Genomic DNA, 14,037 nt, shown 5'->3' with positions numbered 1-14,037 from the left:
TTATTTAAATTTCACTTTTTTGTTGCTTCTGGTTTTTAGAAGCTTATTATTTTGCATTTCTTTTCCCATTCCTGAAACTGTCATTTAAGGAATTTGATAATTTTGCTTTAAAAATTGTTTTTTTCTATTACATATTGCAAGATTTCACTGTTCCTGTTTCAAAATCGTTCTAAGGGATTCCTTTTGACTGAAGTTCAGTCCTACCAAAGCTATTTATTTTAAAAATGTTATGAATGTTTTTTCTTTAGCTATGGTTTGTAATAAGTTATCTTGATAAACTTTTACATGCAGAATCCGTTAGTATTTATGCTTTATATATTTGCTATTATTTTTACATCTTATGTACAAGAATTACGAAGATTTATAAGAATATTTTTCTGATTCTATTTTAAAGGCTTTATCTGACATCGTTCCTTCTAATAAAAATTTTTAGGTCTTTTTCAAACTTCTTTTTTAATGATTGAAGTTTCAAATGACCAACTACATAATGATTTATCCTTCTCTGATGATGTTTTTTCTCATTTCAGAATTTTCTTCATCAGATATTGACACTATCAAATCCACTTTTTTATTTTTAAAGTACATTTGTTCTTTGTTGAAAAGGTGTTGATTATTTTGGATATTAAGGTAATTAGTTCTTTCAAGACTAACTAAAATTTTATTTCTGCTTATTTATTCTTCTGTATTTTCAGAGTTTTTTTTCCAGTTCCTCATACTAGGGAATGGAATAGGCTGGGAATTTTCTTTTATTCCTTCTTTAAAGGTTTTAAATTATATTCTTTGCCGGCAGTTCATTTCAATTTTGATGGTTCTCCAATTTAATGGGGCTATCTCTACTCCTGCTAATTATGCTATTGTTTCTATAGCAAAAAAGTATTTATTTTCCTTTAGATGGTTGTATCCTATTTAAGGAAAATTATTTTTCAGGTATTTTTCTTGTACCTGTGTTTTATTTGAATGATGTTGCAATTGCTTCATTTTTTTCTGTTTACTTTAAAATCAAGTATCAGATTATGTTTTTATTTAGCATTGTTAAGGGACAAAGTCTAATGCTCATTTGAGGTTAGACTGGGTGATGTTGCATTTGTCTTGTTGTCTTGCATTTGTTTATGCAAGTCTGGTGTGTTGACTGGTCTTTTAACTGGATTAACATGCTAATAATTTCATTTGTATCTTCATTTTATTGAATATTTTCACAAATGAGGTTTTGATCTATGTCTTTAGCTGTTTTTAGCTAGAAGAATTTTGTGATTTCTAAAAAAAATAATTTTGGATTAAATTCTTAACTGTTACTCTGGGCTTCAAGATTGAGTTCTAAGACTAAAACTTTAAGCTTATTTTAGTTTGGTTGTTCTTACTAAGGAACAAAATTCTAATTCTTATCCAAGTAACATGTTTTTAATTGGAAGTTTTTTTGGTTCTATTCGGTCCAAATTTCTTAGACTTTGGTACAGAATAAAATTTAGAGTTAAACCGTCTATGAGAAGTCTTTTTCTCTCTATTATATTCCAGCTATTCCAGTAAAGCTAACATTTTCCTATATATTTTGGGTAATGTTGAAGTGCGGCTGATCATCTGTTGGGGCTCAAGCGCTGCTCAGATCTGGAATCTTCTGGGGTATTTATTCCAGTTCCATTTTTAGGATCTGGGTTTTGGGGTTTTTATTCAAAACTATTCATTGTTCCAAAGATAGAAAATCTTTTTATTATGTACCATCTTTTAGATTGGTATTTATATGGTCTATTCTGCCTTTTTTTGGTCAGTGATAGCATTATTTGTTTTCATTAGATACAATAGATGCATATCTTCATTTTCTGTTTTCATTCAGATCATTTTTATTTTCTGAGACTACGGAGTCTCATATGATTCAACTTTGTTTTTTCAAGACATGGTTAGAGGATCTTTTTATCAAAACCTCTTGATTCCTCACACAAGGGTCACCTTTTTTAGGTTTCCAGATAGATTGTGTCACTGTCTTTGTCTCTAACAGACAAGTGACTTTTTTATTGGGTTTTGTCTGTCGGTACCTTCAGTCTCTATTATTTCCTTCAGTTGCTATATATGCATGGAAATTTAGGTCTTATGGCTGCAGCATTAGATTCAATTCTCTTTGTTCATTTTCATAGAAAACCTTTCCAGTTTTTTATGCTGAATAATGATGCAGGGATTCTAGGGTTTCACTTTTTAAATCTTCGAATTCTATGTTTATCTATCTTTTATTCGGTGGTTAAGATCACCATCATTTAGTTCTACAGGTCTCTTTGATTCTTTCAACCTGGACCATGATCTCTATAGATGCGAGTCTTTTAGGTTGGGAGGCTGTCTGAGGTTCTCTGTCAGCACAAGGGGTTTGGAAATCTCAGGAGGCGAGATTACCATTTGATATTTTGGAACTCTGTGCATTCCCAGAGTTCTTCAGTTGTTTTCTTTTGAAGAAGAGACGTTTATTGTTTTTTTTCAGACATTATCACATCTGTGGTGTATGTCAATCATCAGGGTGTGACTATCAGTCTTTAGACTGTGACAAAAGTATCTTGGATATTTGCTTGGGCTAAATCTAGCTCGTATCTAAATTCTGGGGTCCTTTTCCCAGGTATAGACGTTTGGGAAGCAGATTATCTCTGTTAATCAAGCTTTACATCCGGGAGAATGGTCTTTACCCAGACATGTTTTTCAATTTTTCAGATGTGAGGGCTTCCAGAAATAGATCTGTTGGCCTCTCGTCTTAACAAGGAACTTCCCAGGGGCCTATTTCAGGTCCGGGGATCCTCAGACGGAAGTAGCATATGCATTGACACTTCCTTGGAATTATCATTCTGTCTATATCTCCCGCCTCTAGTTCTTCCAAAATTCTAATGGAGCGTTCGTTTGTACTGCTGGTGGTTCCAGTATGGCCTCACAGGTTTTGGTATGCGGATCTCATTCGGATGGCCAGTTGCCAACCTTGGACATTTCCGTTAAGACCAGACCTTCTATCTCAAGGCCCATTTTTCCATCAGGATCTCAAATCATTTAATTTGAAGGTATGGAGATTGAACGATTGATTCTTAGTCATAGAGGTTTCTCTGACTCAGTGATTAATACTATGTTACAGGTTTGTACATCTGTCTCTAGAAAGATTTATTATCGAGTTTGGTGTTCTTCTCATATATTCTTTTGGCATTCTTTTAGAATTCCTAGAATTTTAAAATTTTTCAGGTTGGTTTAGATAAGGTTTTGTCTGCAAGTTCTTTGAAAGGACAAATCTCTACTCTTTCTGTTCTTTTTCACAGAAAGATTGCTATTCATTCTGATATTCATTGTTTGGTACAGGCTTTGGTTTGTATCAAGCCTGTCATTAAGTCAATATCTCCTCCTTGGAGTCTCAATTTGGTACTGAGGGCTTTACAGGCTCCTCCGTTTGAACCTTTGCGTTCTCTGGACATTAAATTACTTTCTTGGAAAGTATTGTTCCTTTTGGTTATCTCTTCTGCTAGAAGAGTTTCTGAGTTTTCTGCTCTTTCTTGTGGATCTCCTTTTCTGATTTTTCATCAGGGTAAGGCAGTGTTCCTTCCTGTTATTCATTATTTTGTTCAGGCTTTGGTTCTTATCAAACCTGTCATTAAGCCAATTTCTCCTCCTTGGAGTTATAATTTGGTTCTAAAGGCTTTACAGGCTCTTCTATTTGAGCATATGTTTTCTCTAGACATTATTTACTTTCATGTAAAGTATTGTTCTTTTTAGACATCTCTTCAGCTAGAACAATTTTTAATTATCTGTTCTTTCTTGTGAGTCTCCTTTTTCTGATTTTTTCATCAGGATAAGGTGGTTTTTGCTATCCTCATTTCAATTCTTACCTAAAGTTGTGTTTTCTATCAACATTAGGGAGGAATTATTGTCTTTTCCTAAGACTTCTTTGGTAAGATTCTTACATTCTTTGGATATGGTAAGAGTTTTGAAATCTTATGTTGAAGCTATTCAGATTTCAGATAGTCTTCTAGTCTATTTGTTATATTTTCTGGTGTTAGGAAGGTCAAAAGGCTTCTGCCATTTATTTGGCATCTTGCTTAAACTTTTGATTCATCATGCTTATTTGGAGTCGGGTGGATTCCCGCCTCGGAGGATTACGGCTCATTCTACTAGGTAAGTTTCTACTTCCTGGGCTTTTTAAGAATGAAGCTTCTGTTGATCAGATTTGCAAAGCAATAACTTGGTCTTCTTTGCATAGTTTTACTATGTTCTACCATTTTGATGTTTTCTCTTCTTTAGAAGCAGTTTTGGTAGAATGGTACTTCAGGCAGCTGTTTCAGTTTGATTCTTCTGCTTATATTTTCAGTTTTTTTCATTATAAAAATTTAAACTTTTTTGATTTGTGTAGTGGATTAATTTTTCAGCGGAATTGGCAGTCTTTATTTTATCCCTCCCTCTCTAGTGACTCTTGCATGGAAGTTCCACATCTTGGGTATTTATTATCCCATACGTCACTAGCTCATGGACTCTTGCTAATTACATGAAAGAAAACATAATTTATGTAAGAACTTACCTGATAAATTCATTTCTTTCATATGAGCAAGAGTCCATGAGGCCCACCCTTTTTGTGGTGGTTATGATTTTTTTGTATAAAGCACAATTATTCCAATTCCTTATTTGATGCTTTCGCTCTTTTCTTATCACCCCACTTCTTGGCTATTCATTAAACTGAATTGTGGGTGTGGTGAGGGATGTATTTATAGGCATTTTGAGGTTTGGGAAACTTTGCCCCTCCTGGTAGGAATGTATATCCCATACGTCACTAGCTCATGGACTCTTGCTAATATGAAAGAAATGAATTTATCAGGTAAGTTCTTACATAAATTATGTTTTTTCATAGTTGAAGGTTAACATTTCTTTGAAACCAAGCAGTAACCAGTTTTATGATCAATTTGTATTTGAAAAAAAACAAACAAGAAAACTCATGTAAGGCACTATACATAGCACTCCTTAGGGACCTAATCAATTTTGTAGTTACAATAAACTTGCTAATAAATAAACTATATCTCAAACCTTTATGGAGAAAAAGTCAATGTGACAGTGAATGCATTTGATTCCACTATATCTTAAGTTTTATTTCAAATGTAATAGTCTTATCAATATTTCTGTTGCTTATATTGTTTCATGATTGATGTTTTATTTACACTTGTGTAATTTTTTTTTAGGTTTATATTTCTTTCCCTAAGTCATTTTGTCATTTTCCGACTTTATTTCAGGCAATATATATTGAAAACGTTGCAGAACCATAAGGAATTGTAACGCATCAAAGAACAGTACATCTCAGTTTGCTCTGATACAGAAAGGTCAAAGCAACAAACTAATGATTTACCATTTTTCAGGATGTTACCTTGTAGTAACTGTATGCTAGATATTTGTCTAAACACATAACTGTGCTTTGAGACTGTCTAAAATCAATCTGGAAAGTTACCTTGAATAACCTTGCACGCAAAGGCAGATATGATTATGAAGTGTACATGTGAACAGCTGAAATAATCTATGGCTTGTAAGTCAGGGAGTATATTGCCGTCTGCTAAATTGAGTGCAATATTGTGCTAGTCAAAAGATAACTAGAAAAAAATGTATTGTAAAACATAAGTAATAAGAAGTAAGTTGCCTAGAGGCAATATAAATACACATAAGGGTCCTAAATGTATCTTTATATATTATAGTAACTCAAAAGTTAAAGAGATATGAAACCCAAAAATTTTATTTTGTGATTCAGACAGAACATAACATTTTTAAAAAGTTTCCAATTATTTCTATTATTAAATGTGCTTCGTTCCCATGATATTCTGTGTTGAAAAGATACCTATGTAGGCATCGGGAGCACTACATGGCAAGAAATAGTGCTGCCCTCTAGTTCTCTTGCAAATGGATAACATTCTTGGAAAACTGCTGCCATAAAGACCTCCAGAAATGGGCAGGCTCCTAAGCATATGTGCAAAGAATGTCCTTGAAGACAAAAGGTGAAGAGTCGCCTTATGGTGCAGTGTCTTTGTTCTTAGGGGTTCACATGGTAAAAGGTTTATTAAAAGGTTTCTCAGCACAAGCTGCCATTTCATCAGGCTTTATTGTGAGGAGTTCAATTCACAATACAGCCTGATAAAATGGCATCTTGTGGCGGGAAGCGCGTTGCTGCGAAAACTATGTTTTAACCTTTCTAATAAATCTTTCACCATTTGACCCTTGTTCTGTACCCTCTGGTTATTTTAGGAGCATTTGGCCACCCCCACACTAAGAATTGTTAAGGTGAATCCACCCTATAAAAGAGCTTTGGCTTAAACACTTGATTGGGAGCCGTGACGCTACTGGTGACGTCAGCTGGAAGGAATCCACAAGTGTTCCTATATCCTTGGCGTGGGGAATGTGTCAGCCGAGCATCTTAGAAGCCTGAGCTTGCCTGAATTGCAATGTTTGTGCATCATCGTTGTGAGTACCCTGTATATTATATGCATGTGAACCCCTAAGCACAAATATACTGCACCATAAGGCGCCTCTTCATCTTTTGTCTTCTAGGACATCATTTTGAAGAGAGCAGCCTGCTGTTTTGGATTGAGAACATTTGATCATACAAATTTTTTATATTTACAAATTGCTAATTTACTTTTATTTTGTCTTAAAATAGTTGTTTTGCCCCTTTAAACTGCTACCTCTACTGTACTGCACTGTAGTATCCTCTATAGAAAAGCTATAAAGAGGGGGCAAGGGGAAGTTAAGAGCCCAGCTCATCTGAAATGCTGTAACTATAGCTTCATGGAATATGATCAACTCTTGTCAGCTACTTGCCTAACTGCATTGTCTCATTTTCTCCATGAATTGTACACCAAAGCATTAAGGGCTAGATTACAAGTGGAGTGCTAAATTATAAAAAAGATACCAAGAGAACAAAGGAAAATTGATAATAAGAGAAAATTAGAAAGTTGTTTAAAATTGCATGCTCTATCTGAATCAAGAAAGTTTAATTTTGACTAGACTATTCCTTTAATTATAAGAATAGCATATGACGTGTAGGAAAAAATGCATTATTATGTTTTTGTAACTGTGATTTGATTTCAATTATGTGTTTTTCAAATGTTATATGTAGCACTATTATTGATAACAACCAGCCTAGATTCTAAAACAATTCCAAACCGTTCTCTCAAAACTTGTTGAATGCTATCATCTTGTATGGTTGTAAACTCTACTAGATCTACACCTTCCATATAATTATATCTTGTTTCTGTGTATGTCCAACCAACCAAAGTTCTAACGCCTTCTTCAGTCTGAAGGGAGCAAATGGATTTGTTGGTAAATAAAGACTTTGGAGATGTTTGAAGGAACCTGCATGTATCCTTGAAGAACTCTATAGTTTTCTCCTCAAGAGTAAAGCAATAGAGTCGCTTATGATCACTTCTATCTATAAGTTCTGATTCAGAAAATAATTCATTTGTAATCAGCTGTTTTCGCCTTATTTTATCTAAGTACCAAAATCCATTGTCTTCAGTAAGACGAAATATTCCAGGGATTTGAAACTGGTCCATTCCTGAAATGAATTCTAGAGGCTCAAACATTTGTGAAGACGTTCCAAAACCGCTATCAACAAGATAGGCTTTGCTTCCAATTACCACTCTTACTATAAGGTGTGTAGCATATTGGTTGTATGTGCCTAGTGCAGGGACGAAAATGTTTGATGCAAGCATTATAACATTGTAACCCATTGTCTTAAGGACCCAGAATAGAAGGTAATTAAGCTCAGTGCACCAACCACCTCTTTGCTTCTTCACTAACTTTTGGAAAGTTGTCTCAAGGTTCAGCTGGATTGTTTCCTGGCAATGAATGCTGAGATTTTCAAAAGGAAGCGCCATAATGTGATGATGCATTATCCGCGATAGTGTTGCAATGTCTAATTTTTCATTGGGATCTTTATAATTAATTCTTGAAAAATATTCATTGATGTTCATTGTGCTGCCCGCTAAAATAAAAATAAATAAAAATAAACATTAGATAGGGTTTCTGTGTAAAACATATTTACTTACAATTCTTCTAATAAATAAACTGGCAACTAAAGAGTTTACAGTACAATCATACAATTTTAACACACAATTTTTGTGTGTTAAAAAAAGGCTTCTTTAGCCTTTTTTTTCTCTCCAAGACCAGCACTTTGCACATATCATTTGCTTGTCTTAAAAGGACATTTTATGCATAAAATAATAAGCTCTAATTCGTTAAAGCATGTATTTTTATCACTAACGACTCTGCAACATTATAGTTACCTTCACATAGGTAAAGTATAGCTCTGGAGCTGCAGAGAACTGCTGGTCCTGAGTGAACACTGGTTCTGATCCAGTCAACAGTACTAGTCAAATGACTAAGCTGTGCAACTACCACTGCTGATTTGATGAGCATAATTTCCTGCTCAGGACCAGCAATGTTCTGCAGCTCCCAAGCGGTACTTTGGGGGGGGGGGGGGGGGGTTTAAACACATTTGTTGCAGGGTTGCTAGTGATAAAATTACATGCTTTAATGAATTAGTGCATGCCATTTTATCACTTTAATAGCCCTTAAACCTAGACAGACACTGATAACTGCTTACTTACCACCTACTGGTTTAACTATCAATAAAGCCTGTGTATAAAACTTATACTTACCAAACAATGTTCAGTCTGAGCTAATCTCAGTGTTAAAGGGACAGTCAACACAAAATTGTTATGGTTAAAAAAGATAGATAATGCCTTTACTACCCATTCCCCAGCTTTGCACAACCAACATGGTTATATTAATATACTTTATAACATTTAAACCTCTACATTTCTGTCAGTTTCTAAGTCACTAAAGACAGCACCATGATCACATGCTTTTGTATTTGCTTTTCACAACAGGGGAAGCTAGTTCATGTGAGCCATATAGATACCATTGTGCTCATGCCCGTGGGTTCTAACAACACAGCATTAATTGGCTTTAAAATCAAAGTCAATAGATGAGAAATAAAAAGTCATGTGATCAGGGGCCTGTTAGAAGATGCTTAGATACAAGGTAATCACAGAGGTAAAAAGTATATTTATATAACCATGTTTTCTGTGCAAAATGGGGAATGGGTAATAAAGGTATTATCTATCTTTTTAAATAATACATTTTTTGGGGGTTGACTGTCCCTTTAAATGGGTTAAAGAAGTCTTTATTTTCTTCTTGTATATTGCTAATAACATTGCAAGCAGAGTGATACAGATTCTGTTGTGTTAGTTAAGGGGTCAGGGAACACAAAATTAAACAATTTGTTGATCTGTTTGCTCAACGAATGCCGAATATGGCTGTGGACAGTGGCATTTTGCTCTTTTGGTCATCACATATATTCTTGTAAAAGTGCAACTCACAAAGATATTGATTTGTACTGATTTTTGTGTGTTGCGCTCTCTTATGAATATATCTGGCACCTAAAAAAGCTGAATACCGCTGCCCATAGCCATATCTGGCATTCATTGAGCAATTAAATCAACAAATGCACTTTTTCTGGTATACTTTGTTGAAACTTAGCTGCTTTCCATGACAGCATACTGGAGCAGGCTCAGGAGCGTGCACATAATGAGCACTATATGGTAGCAGTTATTACAACAATGTTTGTAACAATGTTATACATACATAGGTACATGAGGCTTGCATACTGAGGACTGAGCCTACTTCAGTATACTGGCATGAAGAGAAGCAACAGTTTAACAAAGACTTCCAAGAGGTTAATTTGATAATAGATGTAAATTGGATTTTTTTTTATTAGAAGTTCTATATGAATCATAAAAGTTTAATTTTGAATTCTACATCCCTTTAAGAGTACCATAAGAGTGGAAAAAGTCTGTGATACAGTGCTTAGGTAGAAAACAAGAAGGTAGGCAGTAAAAATGTTAATTTTTAATCTAAAACATCAGTACGTCACTAGTGTACAAACAGCTGGTGTTTCCAACACATTAAAAAAATTGCATGCAGTAGCTTGTGTCTCACGTTATTGCCACTTAGGTAGAAAATAGACAGGAATTCAAGATAGCAATAAAAAAACTTAATTCTTCTTTACTTAAAGGGACACTGAACCCAATTTTTTTTTCTTTTGTGCTTCAGATAGAGCATGAAATTTTAAGCAACTTTTTAATTTTCGCCTATTATCAAATTTTCTTCATTCTCTTGGTATCTTTAGTTGAAATGCAAGAATGTAAGTTTAGATGCCGGCCCATTTTTGTTGAACAACCTGGGTTGTTCTTGCTGATTGGTGGATAAATTCATCCACCAATAAAAAAGTGCTGTCCAGAGTACTGAACCGAAAAAAAAAAAGCTTAGGTGCCTTCATTTTCAAATAAAGATAGCAAGAGAACAAAGAAAAATTTATAATAGGAGTACATTAGAAAGTTGCTTAAAATTGCATGCTCTATCTGAATCACGAAAGAAAAAATTGGGGTTCAGTGTCCCTTTAAGTTCCTTCTACTTAAAGGAATAGAAAGGTCTAAATTGAAATGTGCATAGGTGCATTTCAATTTTAAATAGGTGCACGGGCCCTCGCAGCATAAGTGCTTATGCCCCTGAAAACCAATAATTACCTTTACTAGAAGCATTTTTGCTAAAGGAAGTATATTGCAAAAAGGATTTTATTTCAAATGGATATGCACGCATGTACGTTTCAGTTCTGACCTTTCTATCCCTTGCAAAGATAAATATGTCACTAGTAAAGTAACAGCCAGCATGTCTAACTTATTGCATCTCAGAGGCAAGCAGCTGTTGGTGTACAAGTGACATTCTGTTGTATTTCTAAGAAGAAATAGTTTTCATTTTTATTGATATCTTCATGTCTATTTATCTAATTAGCAGTATAGTGACACATGCATTAAAGTGACATGGAACCACAAAAAACTATTTTATGATTCAGCTAGAGTAGGTGATTTTAAACAACTTTCTAATGTAATTATATTAACACATTAATTCTCTTGCTATCTTTTGTTGAAAAGAAAAGACGTAAGCTCAGGAGCGTGCACATATCTGGAGCACTATATAGCAGGAGTTTTGTAAAAATATTATCCATTTTCAAGAGAACTAGAGGGCAGCAACTATCTCCTGCCATGTAGTGCTCAAGATGCCTACCTTGGTATATCTTCAACAAAGAATACCATGGGAACTAAGTAAATTATATAACAGAAGCAAATTGGAATTTGGGGGGGGGGGTTCACATCCCTTTAAGCAATTTTTGAACTTTTGTGGAAACCTTTCAGAAATGTAATCATAATGGTCAGTAAAAGATTGTATATGTATGATATGTTGAGCATATATTTTATCAGAAGCCAATATATTTGTTGTTGACCTTTATAATATAAATACATTTTTTACATTTTATTTCCCTTAGATTTTTTTTTATGAAGAAAGCTAAGGGTTAAATGTGGGAACCAAATACATTTTCAGTTGTACATTATTAAGCAGACCTTTATTTTCAACATTCTAATAATATGCCTTGCAAATCTCTGATTTGTAATGCTAAGCATGTTCCTTTAGCAGTAATAGAATGAATGCTTATTGTTTACTGACTAATGTTAATATGCTCAGTGATAACTGCCTAAAATACCAATTATTGCTCAGTGTTACAGTACAGAGTACTTAAAGATATAATTAGAAGGAATCTAAAACACTAAATTAATGAAGAGCCTTAGAAATATGTAGATTTAATTTGCTTTCCTTTTAACAATTCAAAAACAAAGTGCTAACATTTGTTAGCTGTCAGATATGTAATGAAAGAAGCAATGCAGAAAGCAGGTATGGCATTATTGCACAATACTTGTCTTTGTGTTTAGAACTGTGATATATTTATGTTTTGTGCTGCCCTAGGCACTCGGAAACCAGCTACCCCTTAAACTCCCAATAATTTTAACTCCTATTTGACCCATATTTCTTACAATAAGAAGGTCATGGTGGAGTCATTGACTCACATTAGACAGCCAGCATTGATTTGTTAATCAAAATAATACACAAGTACAGTGCCATCCTAGTGAAAAAGTGTCATGCTCTTATTTGCTAGAGCATGCAATTTTAGCAATAGCAATGCTGTAAGTCAAGGTGTTTAATGCCTGAAAAAGGCATACTTAAAGTACTGCAATGCACTACTGGGGGTTAGCTGAAAGCCAATGGCAAGATGCATATATATGCAGCCACCAATCAGCAGCTTCTGAGTCTACCTAGGTATACTTTTCAACAGGGGATACAAAGAGGACAAAATAAATTAGATAACAGAAATAAATTGGAAATATATTTAAAAATGCATGTTCTATCTAAATCATAAAGTGTTAAAAGTGGCGGCGCTTTGTCACCTCCAGGGAACCAAGCTGCCCACGTCCTCTGAGTCAATCTTGTGGCTTTCACCTCCAAAATACAGCTCCGGATTACCTCTTAACTGTTCATATATTCTTCTATCGTCTAAAATCCTACTAGACTCTTGTATGTAGTATTCTCTAGTCATAATGACCATCCCTCCTCCTTTATCGGCCACCTTGATCACAATATCTTCTCTCTTTTGCTAAGTTATAATTGGTTTTGGAATTATTTCCCAACATAGAAGTGTTTGGGAAACTCCTATTTAAGGATTATAAAGAGGAAAACAAAATAATTCCGAAACCAATTATAACTTAAACAAAGCGGAAATGCAGATACTACAGTCTTTGCAAAAGAGAGAAGATATTGTGATCAAGGGGGCCGATAAAGGAGGAGGGGTGGTCATTATGAGTAGAGAATACTACATACAAGAGTCTAGTAGGATTTTAGACGATAAAAGTACATATGAATAGTTCAGGATACTACGGAGCTGTATTTTTTTTTTAATAAGGTATTCTTTTATTGAGATTTGTAGCAACAGCAATACAAACAGTATGTTCAATCACAGTAACATTAGGGTACATGTATAGACATCTTAAACAGGCCACACTAAGTAAATTAGGAGTACAATAGAATGCATACATAACTGCGAACGTGATGAACATAAGTAAATGAAACCTCCATTTTCTAATATATATACTCCATATATGAACCTCAGAGGAACTGATACATCAAAGGAAGGAGATTTCGAGTAATAACGAGCAATGATATAGGTATGTGAAAATATATATCAGGGTGGGTCCACCTGTGGGCCCTAGCATATGATTGTAATAAGAGAACATATACACCTAGATTTAGAGTTCTGCATTAGCCATAAAAAGAAGCGTTAAGGGGTCCTAACGCTGCTTTTTAACGCCCGCTGGTATTACGAGTTTGGCAGGTACAGGTGTGCCGCTCACTTTTCTTCCGCGACTTTTGGCTACCGCAAATCCCCTTACGTCAATTGTGCATCCTATCTTTTTAATGGGATTTGCCTAACGCCGGTATAACGAGTCTTGGAAGAAGTGAGCGGTACAGCCTCTACCTCCAAGACTCCTACCGCATAAAAAGTCAGTAGTTAAGAGTTTTATGGGCTAATGCTGGAACATAAAGCTCTTAACTACAGAGCTACAAAGTACACTAACACCCATAAACTACCTATGAACCCCTAAACCGAGGCCCCCCACATCGCAAACCCTATAATAAAATTATTTAACGCCTAATGTGCCGACTGGACACTGCCGCCACCTACATTATAGCTATGAACCCCTAATCTGCTGTCCCTAACATCGCCAACACCTATATTATATTTATTAACCCCTAATCTGTCCCCCCAACGTCGCCGCCACTTACCTACACTTATTAACCCCTAATCTGCCGACCGGACATCGCCGCCACTATAATAAATGTATTAACCCCTAAACCGCCTCGCAAACACTATAATAAATTTTATTAACCCCTAATCTGCCCTCCCTAACATCGCCGCCACCTACCTACAATTATTAACCCCTAATCTGCCGCCCCCAACGTTGCCGCTACTATAATAAAGTTATTAACCCCTAAACCTAAGTCTAACCCTAACCCTAACACCCCCCTAACAAATATAATTTAAAGAAATCTAAATAAATTTACTATAATTAAATAAATTATTCCTATTTAAAAATAAATACTTACCTATAA

At 34.8% G+C, this 14,037-nt stretch overlaps 1 protein-coding gene across 3 annotated transcripts in view; it reads right to left on the bottom strand.

Annotated features, from left to right (window-relative positions):
• Positions 1–14,037, bottom strand: part of LOC128648054 (arylamine N-acetyltransferase, pineal gland isozyme NAT-10) — a 421,895-nt gene that overhangs the window by 372,182 nt on the left and 35,676 nt on the right. The window contains exon 2 of one of the 3 annotated variants that reach the window (XM_053700739.1): positions 6,495–7,960. The exons of the other annotated variants lie outside the window; for them this stretch is intronic. Coding sequence (XP_053556714.1) covers positions 7,077–7,949 — 873 coding nt within the window. The 5' untranslated portion in view covers positions 7,950–7,960 and the 3' untranslated portion in view covers positions 6,495–7,076. Of the gene's footprint in view, positions 1–6,494; positions 7,961–14,037 lie in introns of those variants that run through there. 3 annotated transcript variants of the gene reach the window in all.

This window comes from Bombina bombina, chromosome 1 (genome assembly GCF_027579735.1).
Source record: "Bombina bombina isolate aBomBom1 chromosome 1, aBomBom1.pri, whole genome shotgun sequence".
Classification (NCBI taxonomy): Eukaryota; Metazoa; Chordata; class Amphibia; order Anura; family Bombinatoridae; genus Bombina; species Bombina bombina.
The sequence above is the reverse complement of the archived record's forward strand: the minus strand, read 5'-3'. Positions and strand labels throughout refer to the sequence as shown.